This window comes from Camelus dromedarius, chromosome 11 (genome assembly GCF_036321535.1).
Source record: "Camelus dromedarius isolate mCamDro1 chromosome 11, mCamDro1.pat, whole genome shotgun sequence".
NCBI classification, from domain to species: domain Eukaryota; kingdom Metazoa; phylum Chordata; class Mammalia; order Artiodactyla; family Camelidae; genus Camelus; species Camelus dromedarius.
Genome location: NC_087446.1, coordinates 8,618,913 through 8,644,354, shown reverse-complemented (window position 1 = coordinate 8,644,354; position 25,442 = coordinate 8,618,913). Strand labels below are relative to the sequence as shown.

At 54.5% G+C, this 25,442-nt stretch overlaps 1 protein-coding gene across 8 annotated transcripts; it reads right to left on the bottom strand.

Annotated features, from left to right (window-relative positions):
* Positions 1-1,804: 1,804 nt before the first annotated feature.
* Positions 1,805-24,757, bottom strand: CSNK1E (casein kinase 1 epsilon). Of its 8 annotated transcripts, none has more exons than XM_031463271.2 (12): positions 24,503-24,751; positions 21,027-21,114; positions 13,022-13,132; positions 12,766-12,914; positions 11,295-11,523; positions 10,551-10,721; positions 9,128-9,276; positions 5,822-5,882; positions 4,818-5,010; positions 4,583-4,722; positions 3,814-3,879; positions 1,805-2,981 (listed from the first exon to the last, which is right to left on the bottom strand). In XM_031463271.2, exons 2-11 carry the CDS (start codon positions 21,100-21,102, stop codon positions 3,863-3,865), a joined length of 1,296 nt encoding a protein of 431 aa, XP_031319131.1. In that variant the 5' UTR covers positions 21,103-21,114; positions 24,503-24,751; the 3' UTR covers positions 1,805-2,981; positions 3,814-3,862. The 8 variants fall into 8 exon arrangements, with proteins under 8 accessions (XP_031319131.1, XP_031319133.1, XP_031319132.1 ...); XM_031463273.2 differs by having other exon boundaries at positions 1,805-2,839; XM_031463272.2 differs by having other exon boundaries at positions 1,805-2,836.
* Positions 24,758-25,442: the final 685 nt, after the last annotated feature.

Here is a 25,442-nt window from a genome sequence, read left to right as displayed (position 1 = left end):
GACTCCAACCCTGCACTTCACTCCACCTCAGCCTGGCACCTGACATCCACAGGCCCAGTCAATGTTTGTTTCATGAATAAAAATGATTCACCAAGTGGCATGTTTACCCCTCCAGTCTGGGCAAAATTTCCAGGCGATTATGTGGCGTACTTTATAAAAATAAACTGTTTGCATGGTTGACGCATCCTGGTCACTCCTCTGGCCTCAGCTTAAATATCACTTCCGCAGAAGCTGTCAGCCACCACCCCCTCCCATATACATTAGCTCCCTGAAAAAGAAACACAGGAAGGAGAAACCAGAAACCAGTGAGGATTGTGCGTAGGAACACAGTGGAGGGGACAGGGATTTGGAGTGATTCTCTAACGTAACTTGACTTTTATATAGCTTGACGTTCATATGCGTAATATCTCCAAAACACAAAATTAAACCAAAAAGGGGTGGGGGATGCTAACTCACTATTAAAATCAATAAAATAACTACACAGAGAAAATAATAATTTCAAGTTACTTTTGGGCACTGTACTCTGACAGCACATCCTTAGATATATTCTAGCGGGGAAAAATACCTGTAAAAAACCCTTCGCTCCATAGGTACACTTCTAGAAGCAATAGTAAAATTGTCATTTAGAAACTTACATATATTATAGGAGACAGCATATAAGTACATTAGTATTAATAGAAACTAAGATTTTCACTGCAAAAAATATGTAATTTTTTTTTAATTGGTGGGGGTACTGGGGATTGAACCTAGGATCTCAAGCATGCTAAGCACACACTCTACTACTGAGCTATACCCACCAATCCTGAGTAAATTTTTTTAAACAAAGATTAGCTCCTTATCTTTCCCCTCAGGGCTGGTTGGTAACATCACTTCCTGTCTGACGTCATATGGAAGGGGTGGAGGGAGGGGCTGCAAGTCCCTGCCTATATAGTCACCCCGCTCCAAGGAAGGCTTGCTGCAGTTCACTGCCTGCAAGGCAGGGCCCTCTGGTACTTCCTGGCTTTGAGTAACACCCCCATCCCTGATGGTTGAGAATAAGGACCCACCTTGGCCTCAGCCTCACATGCAGGGCCAGCAGGAGACCCTTCACCAGGCCTGAGCCAGGCTGTGGGGTCACAGGTCTTCAAATGCCACCACTGGAAAGGGCCTTAATTATGGGAGTTTTGAGTTACGCTCAGGACTTACTCTCAGAACCCTCCACCCTCTCCCCAGACTGAGCCACTGGTCAGGTGGCTTTGCTCTTGCCTACGCAGCAGCGGCTCCTGGGGTAGTGAGAAGCAGGAAAGTAACATATGCTGGATAAGCACGGACCACTGGGCAACTCTGCCTAAGCTGGTCAGACAAAGCAGGCAAGGCTGAGGGCTGTTGCTTTATCAAAGCTTGGCTGAAGAAACTGCCTGAAGTCACCCGCAGCAGTTGCTGGGGCACAGAATCTAGGAGAGCTGTGGCCTCGGGCAGGTTATTTTACCTCAAACTGTTCATCTGAAGGCAAGGAGATTAATATCTAACTCAAAATCCTGGATAAGATAATGCTGTGAAGAGCATTTTGAACTTGCCTATCCAGTGTGGTCCTGGGCCCTGGGCACCACCGGGCGCTTGTGAGGATGCAGACTCTCAGGCCACACTCCAGCCCTCCTGAGTCAGGAGCTGCACTTTGATGAGGCCCCCAGGTGGTCTCTATGTAGCTTTCGAAGCACAGGTTTAAAACAGCCCCAGGGAGGTACCAACCACTGCCCATACCTACCTCCCAGGGATGCTGGGGAAAAGGCCCCAGAGCAAAGAGGTGAACCAAGGGCTGCCCATGTCACTTTATCCTTTTCTACTTTATTACTTCAAATTAACAACCACAATAAAGCTCAAAAAAGTCCAATATTTACACAGGAAAAAAGTACAAAATTCCCCCCAAAGTTCTTCAGTATTTTTTTTCAGTTTTTTAAATTACAAAGTAATAAAAAGCTTTGCTCTTTAATTAAAAAAAAAAAAGAAAAAAGGGGAAACAGAGGTAAATAAATTAGGAAATACACACAAGGGAAAAACAAACAAAAATGAAGTAAAAATGGGTGTTAAGGAGGAGGGATGGATAAACCCAGTTCCCAGCCCTGACCCCAGGCTCCTCCTCAGAGAGGCAGAATGCAGAGAGGGGGGACCCCAGGTGAGTGTCAGGACCAGGAAATTAATTTATAACCCAGGAGTCAGATGCTTTCTGGAAGCAGTCTCCACAGATTCTGCCCTAAGACCAGGAAAGGGGGACCACAGGCTGACAGTCTCGGGGGTCAGTGGTGACGAGGACCCTCTGTGCCCTTCTTGAGGGACATGAAAGTCACCACCCACCCCGATGTCCATATTAGGGGGATGAGAACAGAAAGTTGGCCTGGTAGGTGGGTGGTGCACCTGCTGTCCTGGGAGATACATACATACACGCTCACAAGGACTCTCGGCCCCACCACCTCACCATCCACTCAGGGTCTCCACATGGAGAGGCAAAGAAGGGACCCAAACACTCAGGGGGGCACTGGAAAAAGCCCAACACAGAAAGTCGGCCACCATCATCTCAGGGGGGTGGGGGCTGCACATGTCTCCTGTGGTTCTAAGGCTCACGAACACGCAGTGGGACCTGCCTCTGACCAACCAATCCATTCCCCCAGCTCCTTGGGCCACCTCCTGATGGCCCGTGAGGACCCGCTGCATCTCCGGTGCAGAAATGTCCCCCTCCCAGCCATGTCAGGTGTCGGCTGAGGCGGGGGCCTTGGTGTCTGGGGAGCGTTTGGCAGCCTGAAGGTTGTGGGCAACAGGAAGTGTGAAGGGACGAGGATCCTCTGTGCTGAGGGCATCCCATCTTCTTGCCAGTGGCAAAAAGAAAAAAAAAAAAATCAAAACAAAATCCATCATCGGTTTTGTGCTGGGTTTTTTTCTTTTTGTTCTTTTGAGTGGTTTTTTCCCCCCATCTTCTTGATTTTTTAAAAGAAAATACAGTGAAGACACTAGAAAGGGGGAGAGAGAAGACAGATCAGGTGCACATCTGCCTCTGGCCACACATCCCCCAGCCACTGGCAGCTCGTCTTCCTGCCCCCAGGGCTTGGAGCTGGTCCGTCTCTGGGATACATGGTTGGCCCCTCATTCTCACAAAGACATAGAAACTTTCTCCCTCCTCTTTTTGGTGAGCAGCCACCCAGCCTCACATCTGCCCCACCCTGCTCCAGATGGCTGGTTCCTCAGCCTGAGGTCTGCTGCAGGTAAACCCTGATTCGTGTCCCAGCGCTACCTGTGGGATGAACCTCGGCAAAGCAGATCACCCAGGACGTCCTCATGTCACGTTGAGCCCGTGCAATGGAAGCTGCAGCCAGCCATGTATGTATTCTGCAGGGAGCTCAGACCTCCCGACACCCCCTCAAAGAAGCCCCTGCCGTTCCCCCCTACCCAACAGGGCCCCAGAGTGCAGAGCTGCTGTATGCTGCCTCAAGGCCTTGTGCAGCCACAGGAGTCCCACTGAGGCTCACACTGCCCAGAGAGCCTTTCCTGGGCTTATGGAAGCCACCAAGGGCCTTCTTTGACAGCAGATAAACTCCTAAGTACATGGTCCTGTTCTAAGTGCTTTGCATGAATTTTGGGTTTAATAGCCCAAAAGCTGAGCCAGGGCTAAAGCCAACTTTCCAGAATAGTTAAGGTAAAGCGGGGATGGAGGGCTGGCCCCACACAGCAAAGAGGTTTTCCAGCAGAAACTAGCCTGCTCAGAGCACACACACTGGTCTCCTCCTGGGGTCCTGGGTGTTTCTAGACCTGGCTGGGCTGCATCTGCAGCAGATATCCACTCACCTAAGTAAATACTGGTCCGATGGTGGCTCCTCCTCACTTCCCGAGGTGGTCAAATGGCACGCTTGTCTTCGGGAGGGGAGGAAAAAGGAGGGTGGTGAGCTGCTAGCAACAGCAATTTGGCAAGTCTCTCCTCACTGTGGAGCCCCACTGCCACCCCTACCAGGGACCTCGAGCCAGGGGCAGTGGTGTGTGATCTCGAAGACCCAGGATGCTCCTGCTTTGTAGACAAGAACACTGCCCAGACAGGCAAAGCAGCTGCTCTAGGACCACACGTGAGTTGAGCTACTAGACTTGCAACTCACGGCCTGTCCTGCTGAGGACAGGGTCGCTCACCTCTGCCAGACCCCTTCCCTGGGCAACTCCAGATTCTCCCTTCCCAAGTTTCCTAGCCCAAATGTGGCCCCTACATGTGGCCACCAGACAGAATCCTCCCATCCTTCCCTCCTGTGCTGACTGGGACCTTGCCAATGACAAGGACCATGAGCCACCTCACCCCTCCGCCATGAGCTCCCTAACGCCCACCCTGGGCCCCTGACAGTGAGGGATGGGTCCCAGATCTACCACCTGCTGGGACAAAATTACTACTCTAAGCTTCAGTTTTTGTCTTTGCTCACTGGGGCTACTCAGACCTCATAGAGAATTGAATGAGGACACATTCCTGCTGAACCAAAGGGGTGACTACAGAGAATCAGCAGAGAGGAAAGAACAGAACTGGGGGGGTGGTCTCTGGCTCAGCTGGGAGGCACAGAAGGCCTGGAGGGCAGCTCACCTGTGAGGCTGAAATCCGGGAGACCTCTTGCCGCCCAGTGAGGTCGGAGGACGAGACATTGGCGGGCGCACCCCTGTGTAGCCTCATGCTCACCTTCCTCTCTCTGTCGACCCGTGAGATCGCTCTGGGAGAAGTATTGCCTGGAGGGCGAGGCAGGGGGAGGCTGCCCTCAGTATCCAGGGCCCTGGGGGCCCCACCCCTCAGGCCCCGCCCATGGCTCAAGGTGCCCGCTCACCAGCTTGCTGGATGCGGGAGGCAGGGGTGGAAGCCACAGGCTCGGCAGCGCTCCGGAGCCGGTTGGCAGTGGCCCCTGTGGGTGGGCCAGGGGGCAGGGCTCGTGTCGTGGACCCCCGGAGCTGCCCCATCCTCTCCTCGCGCTCGTGTTCTCGCCGCTCCCGGTCCACGTCCTCGGGGTTCCGGGCTGCACCCTGTGGGCATGTGAGATGAGACCTGGTCAGCCCTATGAGGTCAGGGTGCTTTGGGATCCAGTACTCCCACGGGGGCAGAGCAGGGGAAGGGAGGCCAGGTGGGTGTCTCAGGGAAGAGGCATCTCAGAAACCCTCTGGTCCAACCTCCCCCTTAACAAAGCAGGAAGCCCAAGAGACCTGGAAATGACCCATGATCATACAGTACAGAGAAACAAAGCCACATAACTGCCTGGAAGGAGGAAGCTGGACCTGAGAGGCAGAGGGAGGTCCCTGTGCCCTGGTCTTATGAGGCTGGAGTCAGAGTTGGTGGGCTAATGCCCCAGGGTGAACAAGGGCACTCCTTGGCCCTCCTAACCTGGGTCACCTCCGTGTACAGAGGGCCCTCAACTTCTAAAGGTTTCCAAACACAGCAGGGCAGATGTTTAGAGGCCTGGAGAGAGAGTTACAAGGCTAGCTGAAGGTGGGGCCAGGACTCGAACCAGGTCTCCCAGTGCCTGGCCAGGGGATCTTTTCAAAGGGCTGCTCTTCTTCTGCCCCTGGACCTGGCAATGGCTTCTGGCAAGTAGAGTAGGGGCCAAAACCAAGAAGCCCAAGGGACCCACACAGATGATGCTTGCCTTGGGATGGGAGCAGAGAAGAAATGGGCTAGATGCCCCATGGAAGAAAAAGAGGCCCAGCAGACAGGCTGGGGCAGAAGGGGTGCATGAGCCCCAGGGGCCCTGCCCTCCAGCCACTGCCAACCCCTGTGCAGGAGGAAAGGAGAAAGGCCCAGAGAGGAGCACAGCGTGGGAGCGGCACCCAGCCGCGTTACCTAGTTGGTCCTGGGGTCGTCCACAGGGAAGGGCGGGGGGCTGGCATGAGGGGGGCCGCATCTGTGGAGGAGAGAGCTGCAGGCTGAGTTGGGGGCCTGCTCATGGGCCACAGGGTACGGGCTCCTCCAACCCTGACTCTCCCAGGGAACTGGCCTAGAAGGCCCTGCTGTTCTTGAGAGATGGGGTAGCCCTCAACTTTAAGCAATTCCAGGAGGTAGTGGCTAGGAATCAGGGCAATCTCTGAATCCTAGTGAGGAACCAAGGCCCAGAGAAGCCATGTGATCCTCCTCCTGGGGCCACACAGCTCAGGGCAGAGCTGGGGTATGAACCCAGGCCTCTGCCACCCAGTCTTGCTCTGCTCTCTGCACCCACAGAGGACCTAGCAGAACATTCTAGGGACACACATCCTCAGTCCTCCCACCCACCAGCCTGTCCAAACAGGCCTGGAAGCACCTGGGCTCCATCCTCTGACCTCCAGTTCTCACTCTAGGCTCCCACCCATTCAGTTACCGACTGGCAAATAGAGGAGCTCAGCCAGCAGCACAGCAAAGTCGAGTGACAAGAGCTGCAGCACCACTCATTAAACACCCTGTGAGCAGAGGGCACACCAACCCTGCAAGGGTTGGGGAAACAGGCTCAGTGAAGCCAAGTGATACACTCAGAAGTGCACAGTCCAGGGGCCATGGCTGAGCAGAGCACTCGAGTCCCTGTCCTTTGTGACACAGCAGGCTCAGGCCACTGCAGCCCCGCAGCAGGAGGAAGTGAGCCACACTCTCCACGTTTCCATCCAACCCAAGTGATGCCTCAAGAAACGCACACCAGGGAGGTCTCTTGGCTTTTATTTGCCCACAAGAAAACACAAAAAGTCAACATCAAAGCCACACAAGCATCCACCCATGTCTGCGTGGACCCATCCTTGCCCATGTTGAGTTTCCACCTGGCCGGCTAGTTGGACCTCGGATCGCAGTGGCTGCGTGCTGACAGCAGCATCCTAGGCTCCAGGGATTCCAGGGCACTGATGTCAAATGAAATGGGATGGCTGCTCCGAGGAGGGAAGCTCTCAGTCAAGGGCGGGATCCTTCTCATGGGAGTCTGCCGCCCGTGGTGCTCAGCAATGTGTCCAGTCTGCTGGTTGGTGCTAGTGAAGACTTCCTGCAGAGGAGGGTGATGTGGGAGGGGCTTGGCCTCAGGGTCCCCATCTTGTGTCTGAAGATGCTGCTGTCAGGGACGGCTGGAGGTGGTCAAGCTCACCATGGTGGTGATGGAGTGGAAGACGCCCACTTTCCAGTCCGATGGCCCTCAAGTCAGAGATCCATGCAAGGTAAGGCTACTGGCACCTCTGCTCAGCTTCTGACTTCAGGGCCTTCCTCGAAAGGAACCCCAGGAGTGGATCAGGGTGCCAGCAATGGGTGGAGAGGGTGCTCCTGGCATGGCCTGAGACAAGATCTTGTCAGCTGGACAGTCCCATGTGAGGCTCTGTGAGGAGCCATCTGGAGTAGCAGGTCCCACAAAACCTTCTGTGATGACGGATGTGTTCACCTCTGACTTGCTGGAATACGGTAGCCATTAGCCAGCTACTCGTGGCTCCTAAGAACTTTAAATGTGGCCAATGCGACTAAAAAAGTATGTTTTCAGCTTTGATTAACTTTAAGTAAAAATTAGCCACAGATACCCAGGGGCTACCATACTGGGGAGCACAGGCCCAGACAATGCAAAATCCATTCTTGGAGCTCTACCAAAAGAAACGGCCAAATCTAGCCCAGAACCCGACTCAGGAATGACTTTCTACATGGATGAGTGAGTGCCCGAATGCCCTGAGCAGTGCCCTGGAGTGGGAAGAGCCAGCCCTGGGCCATGCCCCTAGCCAGAAGGTTTGAGGTGTAAAGTGCCCCATCACGCACCTCCCACCCCTAGGGTCCTTTGGCCAGTGGAACCCCCAACCTCTGTCTCATTCCTTAAGAAACAGTACCAGACTGCTGTCTGAGTCAGAGAGACGAGGGGCACAAGACCGAGTGCCCATCCCAGCATCCAGGAGAACAAGGCCTCTGTCCTGAGCATCTGGCAGAGCGGGCCCAGGGCGCCCGCCAAGAAACGAGAGGCACACCAGGATGAAACACGGTCCAGGTGGGGGCATTTAATGAGCTCACGTTCAATATAGAGGCCACCAACAGGGTCTGGCTGAGGCTGCTGCTGGTGCCCGTTCCCACCAGGCCCTCCAGGGCAGTGAACATCATCCCTCCTTCAGGCTCTGTTCATCAGGCAGCTGATTCATCCCCAAGAATCTCACCGCAGGGACTTCTCCACCATGCCCTCTCCACTGTATCCCCACCATGCCAAGGGACGTCTCCTCGGGCCTGGCCCCGATGGGCTCAGGCACACCTGGTGTTGTCAGAACTGGGGCCCTGGAGTCCAGACCACAGGCCAGTAGTTTGGGGGGGGCAGCTCTTCCACCTCCTCCATGGGCCTATCTGGAGGGCCCTGGGTGCCCAGAGGCGCCGGGCACCTGGAAGGGACAGAGAGAGCAAGCAGAGGCTCAGCCTCTTGTGCCCGCTGGGTTAAGCTGGCCAAGTGGTAAGTCTTGGAGAGGCCAGGTCTTGGAGGCTCCTTACCAGTATACGGGTGGGTATGTGGGCCCGGCACAGGGACGAGGGTGGGGACAGGGCAGTGCAATAGCTTCGCTGTCACGGGGCTGAGCCTGGCTGGAGGAAGCCCCCTTTTCCAGCAGAGATGTGAAGCAAGACACAGGATGTCACACATTCCGGAGCTCCAGGCCCAGCTGACGAACGCTTCTCCCCGCCCCACCCCCAAGATTCTTAAAAAAGAGAGAGAGAAGAGGCACCTAGCAAGACCCAGGGTCCCATGACCAAGAAGAAGGAAACCACAATGAATGGGTCCAGGCTGGCCAAAGGGGCCTGAGTGAAGGTGGCCACCTGGGATGTGCAGAACAACAAGAGCAGGATGGTGTAGGCCGCAATCAAGACAGCAGGGGGGCCTGCCAGTGCCATCCAGGCCCCGCCACGGGCACCTAGGAGGGATCTGAGGCCCAGCCAGGCCCTCTTGGGTCCGGCGGGAGGTGATGCTCTGCCTGGGCCCTGCTGACCACAGCGGCACATGCCATCAGCATCGATGAGGCTGGGGCAGGGGGAGCACGGGGGCTCTGAGACCCCCATGAGGTCACTTGCACTGTTCAGCTCAAAGCTCCCATCTTCTGGGAGCCCCGCCCGCCACAGGGCCACTTTAGCCTCATGAATCAGGGTCTCCCCAGTCCAGTCCCCCAAGCCCGCCTCGGCCTCCAGGTGACTCACGAATTTGAGCATGTTCCAGTCGAAGACGTAGTCATAGGAGAAGCCCTGCCGGTGGAAGAGGTTGCGGAAGAGCTGGCGCAGGTAGGAGTAGTCGGGCTTGTCGTCGAACCGCAGGGAGCGGCAGAAGTTGAGGTATGTTGAGAACTCAGCTGGTGGGGGTACAGAAGGGGCCGCTGTGAGGCTCATGCTCCCAGGGCCCCCGGCAGCCAGCACTGTCCTACCCAGCCACTGTCCCTCCAAATACTTTTGGTCTAAGAGGGGGCAATACGACATCTAAGACACTGTCCTCCTTAGGACAATCAGTAGCCCAGAGCCCGACGGGAACACTGAGCCACAGGAGGAAAACTTCCATTTCCTCCTCTGAAAATTAGGGGTGAGAGAGGCCCCTTGTGAGACAACAGAAAATAAATATACTGGTCCCTGCCCCTGGATCCTCGCACAGGGCTCCTAAAACCCTTGTAATTTCCTAAGTGGTAAGAGCACTTTTGCTCTAAGGAGGAGACTGTGGGTGGGCTCCTGGAAGGGGCCCTGTCACCAGAATGACCAAGCCATCATTAGACACTTGGAACGTCCAGCCCCCACCCCTACTCACTTCTCTAGAGAAGGGAGAGGGGCTGGAAACAGAGTTAGTGATCGCTCATGCCATGATGAAGCCTCCATAAAACTCCCAAGAGTGTGGGGTTTGAAGGGCTTCCTGGCTGGTAAACTCTTCAGGAGGGTGACACACCCCACCGCTATGGGAACAGAAGCTCCTATGTTCCGGACCCTTCCAGGCCTCACCCCATGTATCTCTTCAAGTGGCTGTTTATCCGCATCCTTTATCATATCTTTTCATAAACTGATATTTCTCTGAGTTCTGTGAGCCAGATTGATTGAATCTGAGGAGGAAATCACGGAAACCGGATTCATAGCCAATCGCTCAGAAGTACCGGTGGCAACCAGGACTCGTGACTGGCACCGGAAGTGTGGTGGGAACAGTCTGTGGGACTAAGCCTTTAACCTATGGGACCTGATGCTATCTCAGGTAGACAGCGTCAAAATTGAGTGAAACCATAGGACACCCAACTGGTGTCACACAGAACTGCTTGGTGAGGGGAAAAAACCCCACACCTTTGCAGATCAAAAGTGTCAGAAGTGACGTGTTCTGTAGGAGGAGTGAGGGAGCCCCCCAGGAGGAGAAAGGACTAGAGTTTTCCCTAATACTCAGCCACTGAGAGGGGAGGCAGGAGCGTGGGTCAGGAGACACTTGGTATTTACCAGCCAGGCCTCCTAGCTGTGCCTGAATAGCGACAGAGAGCCTGTGATTAATGTTCTGGTGCCAGGGCAGTGGTGGCCCATGACGGCTCTCTGTGGCCCCATTTGCCCCGCAGGAAAGGCCTCCGGGGTCCCAGGTAACCACCCCACCCCTCCCCCGGCTACTCACAGGGGTAGCCTTTGCAGAGGACCTCGATGGGCGTCGACATCTTCTTCTCGCTGATGCGCTCGTACTTCTGGCGCTTGGTGGCCGCCTTGAGGCCCTGCCAGGGCAGGGAGCCCAGGTTGAAGTACATGAGCACGTAGCCCAGACTCTCCAGGTCATCTCGACGGCTTTGCTCTGCAGAGTCAAGGATAAGGTGAGGGGCAGGGTCCACTCGGGCTCCTGGTTTATGGGGGCTAGGACCCCTTTCTCCAGGACATGCTCCTTGATTGAGGGGAACAACCCACCCTGTGCACCCAGCATGGGTCTCCCTTTGTCACATACCATTTTGTTGCAGCCCCATTACAAACAGGCACAGTTATCACCCTCTTCTGCAGAGAAGGGGCCTGAGGCTGAGCTTTTTAAAATTCAATCTAGGCCTTGTTCTTCCAGCTCAGGCAGTTAATCTTTCAACAGCTGTGCAGTGGGCCCCCGGTGCCTCCTTGCCTGGCCAGGTAAGGCACAAGCAGACAAGAGCTAGGGACAAATCTAACTTGAGCACTTGCTAAGCTGTATGACCTTAAGCAGTCTGTGTTACCCTGTGAGCCTCGCTCATCCAGGCTACTATGGGGATGAAAGAAGGCATGGGACGATGCTTGGGACGATGCTTGGCACGATGCTTGGCACATGGCAACTACTCTCAGGAAGAAGACCTGCCTTGGTGGCCAGCAGCTCACGGGTGCACTTTGCTCCTGGGTCCCTCTCACTCACCGATGCCCAGGTGGGTGTTGATGGAGGCGTAGCGGGCAGTGCCAGTCAAGTTCTTGTTTTCCCGGTAGGGTATGTGCTGGTGGGTGCGGGCATCCCGGTACTTCTTGGCCAGGCCAAAGTCAATGATGTACACCAGGTTGCCCTTCTTTCCCAGTCCCATGAGGAAGTTGTCGGGCTTGACATCCCGGTGTATGAAGTTCTTGGAGTGGATGTACTCAATGCGGCTGATCTGGAGGAGCGGAAAGCAAGTCATTCAGCAAGTGTTCTGTGGAGGGGCTTCACCAAGCTCTCTGGGCCAGGCCCTGGACTGGGGCCATAGAGATGGAAAACATATCCATGGGCGGGGGAGAAAGATCAGTCTGCAACAATGTATAATGATTTCAAGGGGCAAGTCAAGGAAGGCTTCCTGGAGGAAGCCATATTAGAGAGGAACTCTGAAGAAGGAGTTCACCAAGTTTTCTGTGACACAGGGAAAGAGAGCAAGGTAGGAAAGCGAATGGCAAGATCTAGAAATGAAGCCCAGAAAAGCATTCTCCTGCCCGGCTCTATACCCTCGTAGGACATGAGAGGTCCTCAAGGAACCAGAGAGGCATTTCAAAGGTTGAAGCCTTAACTTGGTAGGGGTGACAGAGATGGAGCACACATAGCCAGGATTTGTCCCCTGGCTTCCAGAGGACACCAAAGCCAGACAGACACACAGGCCCTTGTCTTCGTTTAAACAATGTTTTAAAAACTTAAATTAACATCTATACACACAGTATGTCCTCTGGCAGGTTGGTTCCCTCATTGGGACTCAGGCTTCCAAGTATTTCCTAAACCTTTGAGTCTTCTGTCCTGTGAGACTCTGACAATCCTCCTCTGCACACACACACTTAGCCTAAAATTGAAGGATGCTTGCAGACTTTCTGCAGGGCGACCACAGACACAGACCCCTATGCAACACGACCTCCATATACTATTCCAGGGCTAAAATGCTATGCTTTTTTTCTCTTTTTTAAGTTTCCCTCCCTTGAATTTATAAAGGACTTAAGGACTGCTCATCCATGGGTGCTGCTCTGGTCCAGGCACTGCATGGTATCCCACTGGACCCCACAACAACCAAGCAATGGGGAAATGCTCCTGAGATGACTGAGGCCCAACAGTTCACCTACGGTCACTGCATGTGGACATGACCCAGTTCATCTGAGGGCAGAGTCCCAGGCCTTCCCCGGGACTCAGCTCAGTAGGTCTGGAGCTGGAACTGGGAATCTGCATTTTAACACACACTCTCACCCCTACCCCCATGGCTGATGGTCAAAGTTCCCAGGTCCTGGTCCAGGAACCTGGCCTGTCCTGTGTCACTGTCACTGCCTCCTGCTCCAGCATCCTCCAGATGAATACCCAGTGCCCAATAGCACGATGGGGAAGAGGAGGTTGAAAGGGAAGCCAGGAGCCCACAGGGCCCACAGTCCTCAGTCTGGGTGGGACTCACCATCTGGTCGGCCAGGAGCAGCACCGTCTTGAGGCTGAACTTGCGGGAGCAGAAGTTGAAGAGGTCCTCGAGGCTGGGCCCCAGCAGCTCCATGACCATCACGTTGTAGTCACCCTCGGCCCCGCACCACTTGATGGACGGGATTCCCACTGTGGGCCAGATACGGGGCTGTCAGGGACAGTCACTTCCCATCCCGACCAGCCCCACGGCTCCTCAGGCTCCCCCCCCCACCCACCAGGCCCCCTCCGGCCCTCACCTCCCCCCTGCATCATCTTGTAGAATTTGCTCTCGATGTGCAGCTGGGGGTGCTTCGTTTTCACACACTCGAGCTTGATGGCAACTTCTTCACCAGAGGCGATGTTGGCACCTGCCAGGGACAAGAGACCAGGGTCATACTCTGCTGGCTGGGCAGCCCTAGACCAGGACCAACTTAGTGTCTGCCCCTACGCAGCTCAGTGCCCCTCGAGGGAGGCTGGAAAAGTGGCAGAGGGCCCAGCACCATATCCAAGGGAAGCAGAGGGAACTGTGGACATAGAGTGGGCATTTGACCAGCTCGGGTGGGAGGGGAGAAGCTAAGCTGCAGCAGGGGAAGGAATGAGGGGTACGGCCCATTCAGAGAACCAGAAGCTGGGGCAGCAGGAAGGCTGAGTGTGAAGGGATCAGGGCAGGCCAAAAAAGGCTCACACACCAGGAAGGGGAACTTTATCCTGGAGACTGGGAGCCACTGAGGACTCCTAAGCTGGAAAGAGGTGAGGTCAGTGGTGTACGGGGCTGAGGAGGAGAGAAGGGATGGGGCAAGGCTGTCTCAAGAAGTTACGAAAAAAGACCCAAATCCAAGCTGCACCCAGCCTGCTTCCCCAGCTACAGCCACAGGTGGGCTGAGTTGGAGGCTAGGCTGAGACGGTGTCTCCTCGGGGCCAAGCGGGACTACAGCTGCAATAACTAAACAGTGTCGTCTTAGGCCACAGACAGCACAGGAAGTCTGTAGAAGGACACAACCCCTGGAAGACTGAGAACAGGTTAAAGTGGGCACCTTAAATCAGGGGACAAGATGGGACTGTGCAACAAACATCCTTGGAGCAACTGGCAAGGCATCTGAGAAAAGACACCGCAGCTCACACCACGCACCAGGAGGAGTCCCAAGTGGAGCAAAAGATCGAAGAGGGAAAAAGGTGGGGTGTAAGTTGGGCCAACCACTTTGGAAAACAGGTTGGTGTTCATCTAGTAAAGCTGAACACACACAAACCTTTGACCAAGCCAGGCTACCCCCAAGTGTACGCCCTTCAGAAACGTGAGCACCAGAAGGCCACGCCATCCACAACCAGAAAGTCCAGCACCAGAAGGATGGCCACCAGTGGCACAGGCACCCAGAGGTCCCCAGGCGGTGGGAAGGGATGCGAGACGGCTGCAGGCTGCAGCGAATGGCTCCTGGCATCCAAACCCTGAGCACAGAGAGCAAGGAGCAGCACCACTCCCAAGAGCCAGAAGGTGGAGACAACCCCAACACCCATCAAAGGAGGTGGGGATAACCACCGTCTGTCCCTGCAGTGGAGTGTTACTCAACTCCAGAAAGTTACGGGGCACTGACACAAGCTGTGACATCGATGAACCTGAAAACACTGCTCGGCGAATAAGCCACACGCAAAAGGCAAACACTGTACGATCCACTACATGAAATGTCCAGCATATGTGAGTCCATAGAGACAGAAAGCAGATGGTGGCTGCCAGGGGCTGTGGGGAGCGGGGAACACGACATACAGATGTTCTTCTGGGTGATGAAAATGTTTTGGAACAAGACAGGGATGGTGGCTGCACTACACTGTGACTGTACTAAATGCCACTGAATTGTGTACTTTTTAAATAGTTAACTTTTAAAAAAATTGAAGTATAGTCAATTTACAATGCTGTGTTAGTTTCTGGTGTACAGCACAGCAATTCAGTTACATAAACATTCCTTTTTATATTCTTATTCATTACAGGTTATCACAAGATACTGAATATAGTTCCCTGTGCTATACAGTAGGAGCTTGTTAAAATGGTTAATTTTGTTATGTGAATTTCACCTTATTTTAAGGGAAAAAAAAAAAGAGGAAGGAAGGGGCAGAAGGCTGCAAGTACAGTTCTCTTTGTCTCAAACACACAATACTGAAATATATACAGTTTAGGGATATAAACATGGGATAAAACTTTTTAACAGAACAGAATAACTTAAAACAGTGATCACACCTCCATGTGGGGGAAGCAGAGGACAGGATGGGGACCAGGAGCCCTGAAGGTGACAGGCATGTCCTCCTCCAACTGGGTGGTGTGGAGGGCTCCTTATACCATGCACATGTTTTATATGTATTCTTTGGGGTGGGGGGTAATTAGGTTTATTTATTTTTAGAGGAGTTACTGGGGATTGAACCCAGGTCCTTGTGCATGCTAAGAATGCGCTCTACCACTTGAGCTATACCCTCCCCCCTGTATGTATTCTTTTGTATCTATTCAACATTTAATTTAAAAAAATAAAACAATGAGATGTTAGGAGCATTGCCTTTTAATTTTGGGGAAAGCAAGGCTTTTTATCCCTGACTTAAAATCCAGAAGCCATTAAAGGAAAAGAAAAAAAAAAAAAAAAGACTCCTCCTCCAAAGGAGAAATCCCTTCTCCCTGGCAAAGACACCAGAAAAAGTCCTAAGAAACAGTACATACTCATAACTCTTATCAGTGGCAAAGAGCCAATATTGCTAATAAATAATGAGCTCCTTCAAATCAGGAAAAAGACTGACGACTCCATAGGAAGTAGGGGAAAGGATTCAAATAGCCACTTCACAGAGCAATCAGTATAAAAATGGCTCACTCATATGAAAAGAAACTCAACCTCCTTGTTAAGAAAACACAAGTTGACACTACCCATTTTCACGTAAGCCAGCATGCCCCCTGTGGGCAGGGTGTGGGCAGTGGGCATGCCTCCCCGGAGTGTGAACTGGGAAAGGCCAGCTGCAGGGCCGCTGGGCTCCCTCCACATCCCACTTTGGAGAGTTTACTCGACACTCCTGCACAGTGCAAAACAAGGTCTGGACGAGGCGGTCCGCTGCAAGCTCTTTGCAACAGTAAAAGCTTGGAAACAACCCAAATGTCCAGCAGTGGGGACTGGTTAAATAAAGAATGGCCCATCCATAAAACGGAACACAATGGAGAAAGAATGAGGAAGCTCTCTCTGCGCAGAGTGGAAAGATCTCAAAGATACAGGAAGTGAAAAAGCAAAGTACAGAACAGTATGTATTCTATGTGCTCCTTTCAGTGTTAAAAAAAAAGTGGGGAAACAATTTGTATCTGTGTTTGGTTGTAGCTACGAAAAGAAACATGAGAAACCAGTAAAGACAGGGTAGGGCTGGATCAGAATGGGAGGGGATAAAGACATTTCACTGATACCATGTTATGCGTCATTTTTTTCAACACTTTTGTTGCAACATAATTCACACACTACACAATTACTCATTAAAAGTGTACAATTAATTCAGTGTGGTTCACAAGCTCATGCAACCAACACCACAATCAATTTTAGAACATTTTCACCAACCCCCAAACCCCTGCACCCTTTAGTAGTCACTCCCCACCTCCCTGCAACCCTCCAGGTATAAACAACCACTAATCTACTTTCGGGCTCTATGGATGTGCCTACTCTGGACATTTCATATAAATGGATTCTGCTTTCAACTTAGCATGTTTTTTGTTTTGGTTTTGTGTGCTTTCATTTCTGAGCCACATAAAATTTAAAAAAAATTAAAAAAAAAAAAGATTCCTAAATCCAGTAAGCAATGGGACAGGAAATGCTTTGCAAACTGTAAAGTGCTTTTGACACATCAACACTCGATCACTGAGGAGAGCCTCACATGTTTCTGGGGGACAGTGAGGATGTAGAGGTGGGGGGCTAGGGCTCACTGCAGTCTGCTGGCCATGCAGCAGGAGGAAAGGCCACAAGAGCTTCTGCTGTGTGAGCAGGACCGTGCCAGACAGTGGTCATAGCATGTGCAAAGGCCCAGCAGCAGTGGGGTGCAGTGAACTCTGGGTGGTCTGATGCAGCTGGAGCTCAAGATGGCTGAAGACCATGGAAGAGGTGAGCAAGGGAGAGATGGGAAGGGTCTCATGTGCTGAGCTAAGATCCCGACCATCAGCCCGAGACTCCACAGGCCAGGCGTCGATTCCTTATCACCAGGCACTGCTGACATCTGGGCCTGATGACTCTTTGTTGTGGGCTATTCTTTGCACGGTGCGGTGTTCACCAGCATCCCTAATTTCACCCATAAGCTGCCAGTAGTACCCACCACCTCCACCCCTGAGGTGAAACAACCAAAAATGTCTCCAGACCTTGCCAAATGTCCCTTGTGGGACAAAATCCAGCCCCCTTCCTCTTGTTGAGACCCACTGGTGTATTAGAAAGGACTGGAGAGCACTTGAGGGGGAGAGGAGACCCAGAAGGAGGCTGCTGCAGTTGTCCAGATCAGAGCTCGTGGTGGCCCCACCAAGGCAGGGGGCTGAGACCAAGTGACACTTTAGACACAGGGCCCTCAGCACGTATGATTCAGCAGATTGTGCACAGAGGAGAGGTGCCAAGGAGAACCTCCCTGAAGGAAGGTGGAGGGTAGAAGGAGCCCTTTGGCCCTCTGATCTCTTACCCTATCCTGCAAATACTACTGTTTGTATCTCTGTTCGACACATGTGGAAACTGAGACACCAAAGGTCAATGACTAAATACCACACAACTTTCCTGCAGAAGGGACCTAAGCTGTTAGGCAAAGGCTTCTGACTCCCACCGAGTGCTGGAAAGCTGCCACAGTTGCCTCCGCTGTGGTCCCACCACCACCAGATCCCTTCCCTGCCTCTGAACTCTACCAAGAAGCTGCTAGTCTTTTCTCTCTCCTTTTAATTCTCACAACTACTGACCCAAGGCTCAGAGAGGTTAAGTAACTGGTCCAAGGCCACACAGAATTGGCTGGGGCAGAGCCAGGAATTGAAGTTTGAAGCCCGAGAGACCCTGCTTTCTCCTCTGTTCCAATTCCCTAGCATCTCATTCATTCGAGCAACAAACCCATACTGAACCCTGGGCCAGCTGAGGCAGCCCTGCCCTGGAGGAGCTCAGCTCATTTTCCGAGGGAACAACAAAGGATAACTGACTAAGGACCAGGGTGAAGTGGCAGAGGGGGCCCATCAGTTAGACAGAGCAGCCCTGTGCAGGCATAAGTCAGTCTGGAAAAACAGACTTGGACACTGAGAAGGGCTTGGACCTGGCCACCCCTCTGAGACCTCAGCAAGCTCTAGGTAGGGAGCGGGACGACCAACCTCCCATAGGGCTCACTCGGACACTCACAGACACACGGGGACACTCAGGGACCTGGCTGGACTAAAGGCGGGGATGAAGTACCCCTACAATCACTGGCTGGGAACCACTGTCCCCTCCCCATTTAGAACGGAGGACCAGAGACTAAGAGGTCTAGAAAGTCCCCAAGGGCACACGGCTAGTGGTTGGCAGAGTGGGCGGCACAGGCTTGACCACCTCTGGACCCCAAGCAGCCAAGCTGAGGCCCGAACAAAGCTGGGCCCCCTCTCCTGCTGGCCACTTTACGATGCTGAGAGGAGGAAGAGGAGGTGCCGGAAGGGGAGCTGTGGGCCTTGCAGCCACATCCACAAATGTGCTCGCCCACAGTCGATCCTGGAAAGCAGGGCCTGGAGGCCGCGCCCAGCCCCACCTGCAGAGGCCATCTGGAGTCAGGCCCTGGCACTGGCACCAGCAACAAGAATGTGGCCAGAGCTTTGAACAAAAGGAGCCAGCGAGGCCAGCTGGAGAGGCCCTACAATCACCACCGTCCCCACATCAGCGAGAGGGGCCCAGGAAGGAGCCAGGAGGACACCGCATCAGGACAGAGCCCCTGAGCTCTGTGCAGCCGGGGAGGGCTGAACATTCAGGGAGAACTGGCTCCCTGCCCCGATTCAGGCGGAGAGTTGGGGGGACACAACATAAAGGCACCCCTGCTGGGCCAAACACGTGGAGTCTTTGCATGATGAGGATCTCATTACTTCTCTCACCACAGTGGAGGCCTCATGACCCCATTTTACAGACAGGAAGCCAAGACTAGCAGAGGTCATCACTTGCTTAAGAGCATACAGCGAGGAAAAGAAATGCCAGCACCCAAACCCTGGTAGAATTTACTCCGAAGCCTTACGAAGAGGAGTAAACCTGGACCTAGGTTTGAAAATGAACTAGGTAACTACTAGACAAACAGGAAGTGCTGCCCCCAGGGAGGGCCCACCACAGGGACCAGGGACACTGGCTTTCTGAATGATCTTGGGTTCCCCCTCCACCTCTGGGCCTCAGATTCCCTTCTGCAAAGGGAAGGCCTGGGACCGGGTGCTATCCAGGAACAGGATGCATCTGCCCAAAGCTGCCTCTCCATGCCCTCTGTCCTCAAGCCAGTGGCTCCAGGCTTCAGCCCATAGCCCAAAGCCTCCATCAGAGGCTCCTTTACACCCACCCCCATTTCACAAACAGCAAGGAGACGGGTACTCCATTCACAGGTGAGAACGCTGAGGGCTCAGAGAAAGGGACTTATCCCAGGTCACACAGCACATGAGAAGTACACCGGGGACCTGAACTTGCCCCCAGATCCTAACCTATCCTGCCATAAGTGAGGCCACTTCACAAGCCTCTGCATGTGACAGCCCCCATTTCCTCCTTCGTCCATTTGCAAGGCATTCACCGAACACCCACGTGCTGGGCGGTGGGACAAGAGGGACACAGCCTAATACTTGCCTCCCCCGGAGGAGCTCGGGGTCACAGAGGAAACCTTTCAAATAACTCCAGCCTGCACTGTTCCTTCCTTCTGTCCTCAGCTGTGTTTCCAGAGGGTGATCTACTAGGTACCTTACAATGACCTGCACATCCAGCTGGCACTTTACAGTTTACAAGATGCTTTTCCATGTGCCATTTCACTCATGTCTCATGACAGCCCTTGGTCAGCCATGCATCTGCATCACACAAACTTCACAGACCACACAAAGCCAGGTCTGATGTCTCCCTCCCACGTTCTGTCTTGTACACACTCTCAGTCTTGGGGAGGGCTGTGGGTACAAAGAACGTACAGAAAACTAGTTTTCAAGAGTAGCCTCAGGTGGCCAGCTCGAGCTGCTGCACTTGTCTCTTGATGTGTGAAGCAGGGACAGCTCAGCGTATCTCTAGAGGCTGTTGTGAGGGGAGACCACATACAAGTACCGTCCAGAGAATGTGTGCATCTCGGTCTCTGTCCCCTCTGATGGGGAACGAGGTAGCTCACTGAGATTTCAACCCCAAGTAGGCAGGGACCCAGACCACTAGGTAAGAGAAACCTCCCAAGTTTTGAATCAATGAGCAAGGCACACTGACCTGTCAGTTTCCTCTACCCAAGACAGAACTGACTTATTGTTCTTTTCTGAGGGAAAACAGAAGCACAGATGCTTCCCAGGGCACAGGGACAGAAATGGGGATAAATCCCAGTGGCTGGCCAACTTGCCCTAACAACTCTGATTTGTGATTACCAACACAACCTCTTCCCTCCAGACCAACAACTGCAAAGGAAGGGCTGTGACCCCTGACCGTGCCGTGCCCACTTAGGGTAGCTGAGAAAGTGGCATTCTCCCAGGTTGAGGACGGGGTGAGATGTCAGTGACTTGTTTAAAACAACACCATGTGAGCAAGCTCAGATTTTTAACAGGAAGCACACCAGGGAAGAGAGATCCTAAAAGCTAAGACCCCCCTGCCGCCCCCACCTGGAGGTTATGGGGGAGCCTGCGTCATTCCAAAGCCTTCCCGGGCCGAATTCCAGGAGGCCAGACCACAGGGAAGGAGCTTAGCTGGGAGCAAGCGGCAGCCCAGGCCTCTTCTGTCCACCAGCATCCTTCTCCCAGGAGATAAAGAGACAGGGGTGCTAATCCAGCCTGTGCTTTCCCACGCCCAGCTGGAGACCCAGGTCAGCTGCAGCTGGAAACCAGAGTTAAAAATACCGTCTTCTGCCCAGGCTGCAGCAAGCAGGAACCCCACCCTGCCCCAACTGTGTGAGGAGCCCCTCAGCCTGCTTCACCCGCAGCCTGCTGCTTCCCTCCCCACCCGGGGCGACCAAAACATGCCACCAGAGCCAAGTTCTGCCTTCTTTCCTCCTAGCACGAAGCCCTGGCATCTTTCCTCCCAGTCCCCAGGGCTGCCCCAGGGGCTCCAGAACCACTGAGCTAGAGCCAGGAACACTCACCTAAGTAGATATCTCCGAAGGACCCGCTCCCGATCTTCCGGCCCAGGCGGTACTTGTTTCCCACGCGAAGCTCCATGGTTCACTCTCGCTGCAGAAGGAAGCAGAAACACGGGGTCAGAGAGGTGGGGAGCTGGGAGCCGGCCCAGTCCCTGGACCCCACCCCTCCCCCACTAAAGGCCAGGCAAAGCCACAAGGAACTGGAGACACCAACATTCTCCCTCGCACTGTCCAGGAAGGGATTTGGCTTCACTTCACCTGAGGGCAAACAGGTATCAGGTAGCACAATGGCCTCAACCTGTGGGAAATAGCCGGGACAAGCTTAAAACAGTCAGTGTGGCCAGGCAGAAGGGAAGACCAGGGCCAGGAGGAAAGAGTGAAGCAAGTATCTCCTTGGGGGACACTCATTCGGGGACCCTCCAATAGGAGCCTCTCAGGGGCAAGCCAGTCACAATGGGTCAAGACTCTGAAAGGAAAATCAAGGACAAAGTGGATGATGGGGAGGGGGGCATGCAGGAGCTGATCAGCCTAGGTGCTGCCATGGCAACCAACCGGCTTCAGGGATAGGAGGACAGATTGACCACAAGGTGCCCAAAGGAGTTCTTCAGCCCCATTAGGACTCAGAATGACAGGGTCCCCATGTCCCCATCCCCATCCCAGGCTTCTAGCACCAAAAATTGGAAGCCAGGTCTCCACAGCCTTTGCCGGTTTGCAGTGTGCCCTGCAACTCAGGGGGAGGGCAGGAAAGGGGCCCCCAGAACATCCACCTCCCAGTCCTCTCCCTCTCTCAACCTCAAACCAAGAACCTCACACAGGCCTTTCTGCACATAGTTCTTTGGATGGACAGTTTGGCTTCCTTTAAGACTAGGAAGGTCTCTTAAGAGGGCCCTGCAGAGCAACTGAGGGGACCAAAGCCAGGTTTTGAGCCACCAGCTTCTGTGGGGTGGGAGGAAGTCTGGGAGAAAAGTGCTGATCTGAGCACTTCCTGGCTCACTGTGCCCCACCCTGGGTATCCAAGCTCACAGAACATCAGGGGCCACCCTGGTAGGGACCCTTCTGCAAAGGTCTGGGCGCTCTGAGGTTCTGGCCAGCAGAGGAGGAAACTCAAAGGCCTTTTCTGCTTCGGGGGATGGGGAGAGTTGGCCTATGAAATAAGGAGAGCAGTGAGGAATCCCTAAGATCTCAGAGTGTCTACAAGAGGGCCAGTGTAGGAAACTCAGGAGGGGCAGCCCCTTGCAGACAGGGAACTCAGGCCCAGGGAGGCCCCACCAGCTGCCCCGCACCCCACCAGCGGCAAGTGAGTAGCAGTTTCCTCCCCTAGGACCCAGACAGGGTTCCTGCTGCCCTACCTGGCAGCCTCCCACCCTCTCAAACAGGACTTATTTCATTCCAGGGCCAGGAGGCAAAACAGGAAGATGGAAGAGCAGCAGTGCAAGGCATAGAGGCTCTGCCCCTTCCCCATGCCAAGCACTACCCGCCAAGAGCCAGACCCACCTGGGAGGGGAGATAGGAGAGATTTACTCCACAGATGGTCAGGCTGGAGCTCTCCACCCCAGCGGAGGCAAGGAGCCAACAGCTCCTGCCCAGGAGAGACGTCCAGCCCCAGCACCTAGTTCCCAGGGAGCCAACACTAGCCCTTCAGCCATGGTCACAAGGAAGGAGCATCCACCCCATGCTGGCTGAACTCCGGGCTCTCTACCAAGGGCCTTTGCCCACACGCCTGGCCAGTCCCAGCTGAGGTGCCACGGCTGCCAGCAGAACGCATTCCACATTTGCGGGAAACTCACATGCCACACACCTCACATACACACTGTCCTGCGTGTCCACTCCAAAGGAAGCAAGAAACGCAGACAGACACCGTCAGCTCCGCTGCGGGGAGGGGGTGGGTGTGTACACACACAAACACCCCCCCCAGTCCATTTTCCGCCAACGCCAATTCAGAGACCACACATGGCAGCCGGGAAAGCCGCAGGTTAGGAAAGGAACATAAATATACCCGCATCCTATATTACATAAATACCCACGCCGGGTTATATAAATACCCATGCCCTCCGTCTGGGTGTCTTACATAAATACACTGCACATGACCCCCCAGCCCCTCCCCACTCACCGGGCTGTCGGCAGAGAAGGGGAGAAGAGAGGGTGCAATCAGCCCTGCAGGCAACCACGACTGCTCTGTGCTAGCCACCCAGACTGCCAGCACCTCTCCTACACCCCAGGGATGGGGGGGAGGACAGGCCCCCAAGGAGAGCCTAGATTGTCCCAGCACTGCCCCTCAAAGAGCCTCCCAGAGAGGAGAAAGGATTGAGTCAGGAATGGGAGAGGCTTTCCAGTTCTTTGCTGCTTCTCTTTGGGGTGGGCAGCGGGGGGTACTGGAATTTAAAAAAAAAAAAAAAGGCGGACATGAAGATTCCAGAGTTTCAACTGGTTAAAAAAAAATCAGACAAACTACCAAGCAGAACGGCACATGGGCAGTTTTCTTACTCCCTGCCCACCCCGTTCCCCAGCAAAGGCCCTTGTCCCTGGACCATTAAAATAAAAATTGGAGGGACATCCTAGACACCAAGGCAAAAAAGCCCCAAACACAGGCATTTATTGGGTGCAAATTAAGACATTCAGGATCCCCTTCGCCTGTTCCCAAATCCTTCTCTCTCACAAAGGGTGACCCCAGAAGATAATGTGTAAGAAAACTAAGGGGAAAGTTGGGGAGGGGGCTCACCCCACTTTGAGTTTGGGTGTAAAGAGGAGCTTGGGAATCCTCTCTCTAAAGACACCCAGGCACAAACATAGTTTTATGTTTCAGAGACTTGCAAAACATGGATTTCTCACACGTAGAAACGGGAGAATCCGATCTGATAAATAACCCCCACCCCTTTCTCTCTCTCCACAAAGGAAAACAGAATCGGTGACTGGGTGACCACACACCCCATCACCCCAAGGGCTCCCAAGCGCCCCCATCCAACAAGCGTGAGCAGCCTTGCTGACCCCCAGATCTGGAGCACCCGAGCCAGAAGCGAAGGGGTGGGGGGCACTGCTGACGGTCTGGTGAAGCACACAGAAAGAAGCCCAGGGTCTGGCCGAGAATCCCGAATCAACAGTATCCAGTGCCCCCAGCACCCTAGTCTGGGACCCCCACCCTCGGCGTCCCCAAATCACAGTTCAGGGTGTCCGCCTCGGCCGGCTGGGGCCTTGAAGGGTCCAGCTGGGGGAGGGGAAGGCGGGCCGGACTAGGGGGGCCTCTCCCCAGCAAGCCTGCAAAATAATAGTCACCCTCCTCCTCCTCCTCGCCCCCAGCCGCGCCTTTGTCCTCGCCGGGCCGAGCGGGCGGCGCCCGGGCTGCCCCCCCATACCCGAGTGCGAACGCGCGTGTGTCCGCCCTCCCCTCCCCTCCCTCTCGCGCAAAAACAAAGAGGCGGAGGGAGCCCCGTTTCCCCCCGGGTTTGCGCCCCTCCGCGGGCCCGCGGCCCCCCAATATTTACCCCGCCGGGAAGGCGCCGGTGCTGGGCCGCTGCTCGGGGGGCTGCCGCGAGCCGGGACGGCCCGCCGGGGCGGATGCCGGAGGATTCGCAGAGCCGCCCGGCGCGCCAGCCTCTCCCGGCCCAGCCGCCGCCGCTGCCGCCGCCGCCGCGCTCCTATCCGCTCGGCCCTGGCTGGGCTCAAGCACTGGGCTCTCGCCGCCGCCGCTGCAGCCACCGCCGCCGCCTCCCTTCTCCCGGCGCTCCTGCCTGCCCGCCCCCGCCGCCGGCTTGCGCGCTCCCGCCCGGCGCGCGCCCGCGGCTCCCATTGAGCCCCGGGCCCGCCCGCTGATGTCATCCCCGGCCCGCCGCCGCCGCCCCGGAGGATTTAAAGGGCCCGCGCCCTCCGCTCCCGGGGACGCTGGGGGGCAGCAGCCAGGAAACGTGGCCCCCATCCTCCCAAGGAGCGCCTTGCAGGAACGAGGTCTTACGTATGGGGCCGGGAAGCACACACACAGACAGTGACACCCTGATGCAGTGGGGGCACAAGTGGAAAAACTTGAGTGGGGGTGGGGAGGAGGAGGCCACACAAAAAGCTGGGGTTTCCTAGACCCAAAGCCTCCTCTCCCCTCTGCCAGTTCTCTCCTCTCACAGCCTAGCAGTGGGCCCCTCCAAAGGCCGGTGTTTATGTGAGTTACTGCAAAAGGAGACTGTTTAGAGAGTTGTGGGCTTACTCCACCTCTGGGCTCTGAGTGCTGCAGAATACACAGGCCAGGTTGATTCAGGGGCCAACGATTTGACAGGACAGCAAGAGATAGAGGGACATTGACAAAAGGCCCAGAGAGGTAGCGAGGGATATGCTGCAATTTGCCCTCCATGGAAAAATCAAAAGCAAAGACTTTTTTCTTCTCCCTCTTCCAGCAGCTCAAACTGATGGGCACAGAACTGACCTCAAAACCAATCC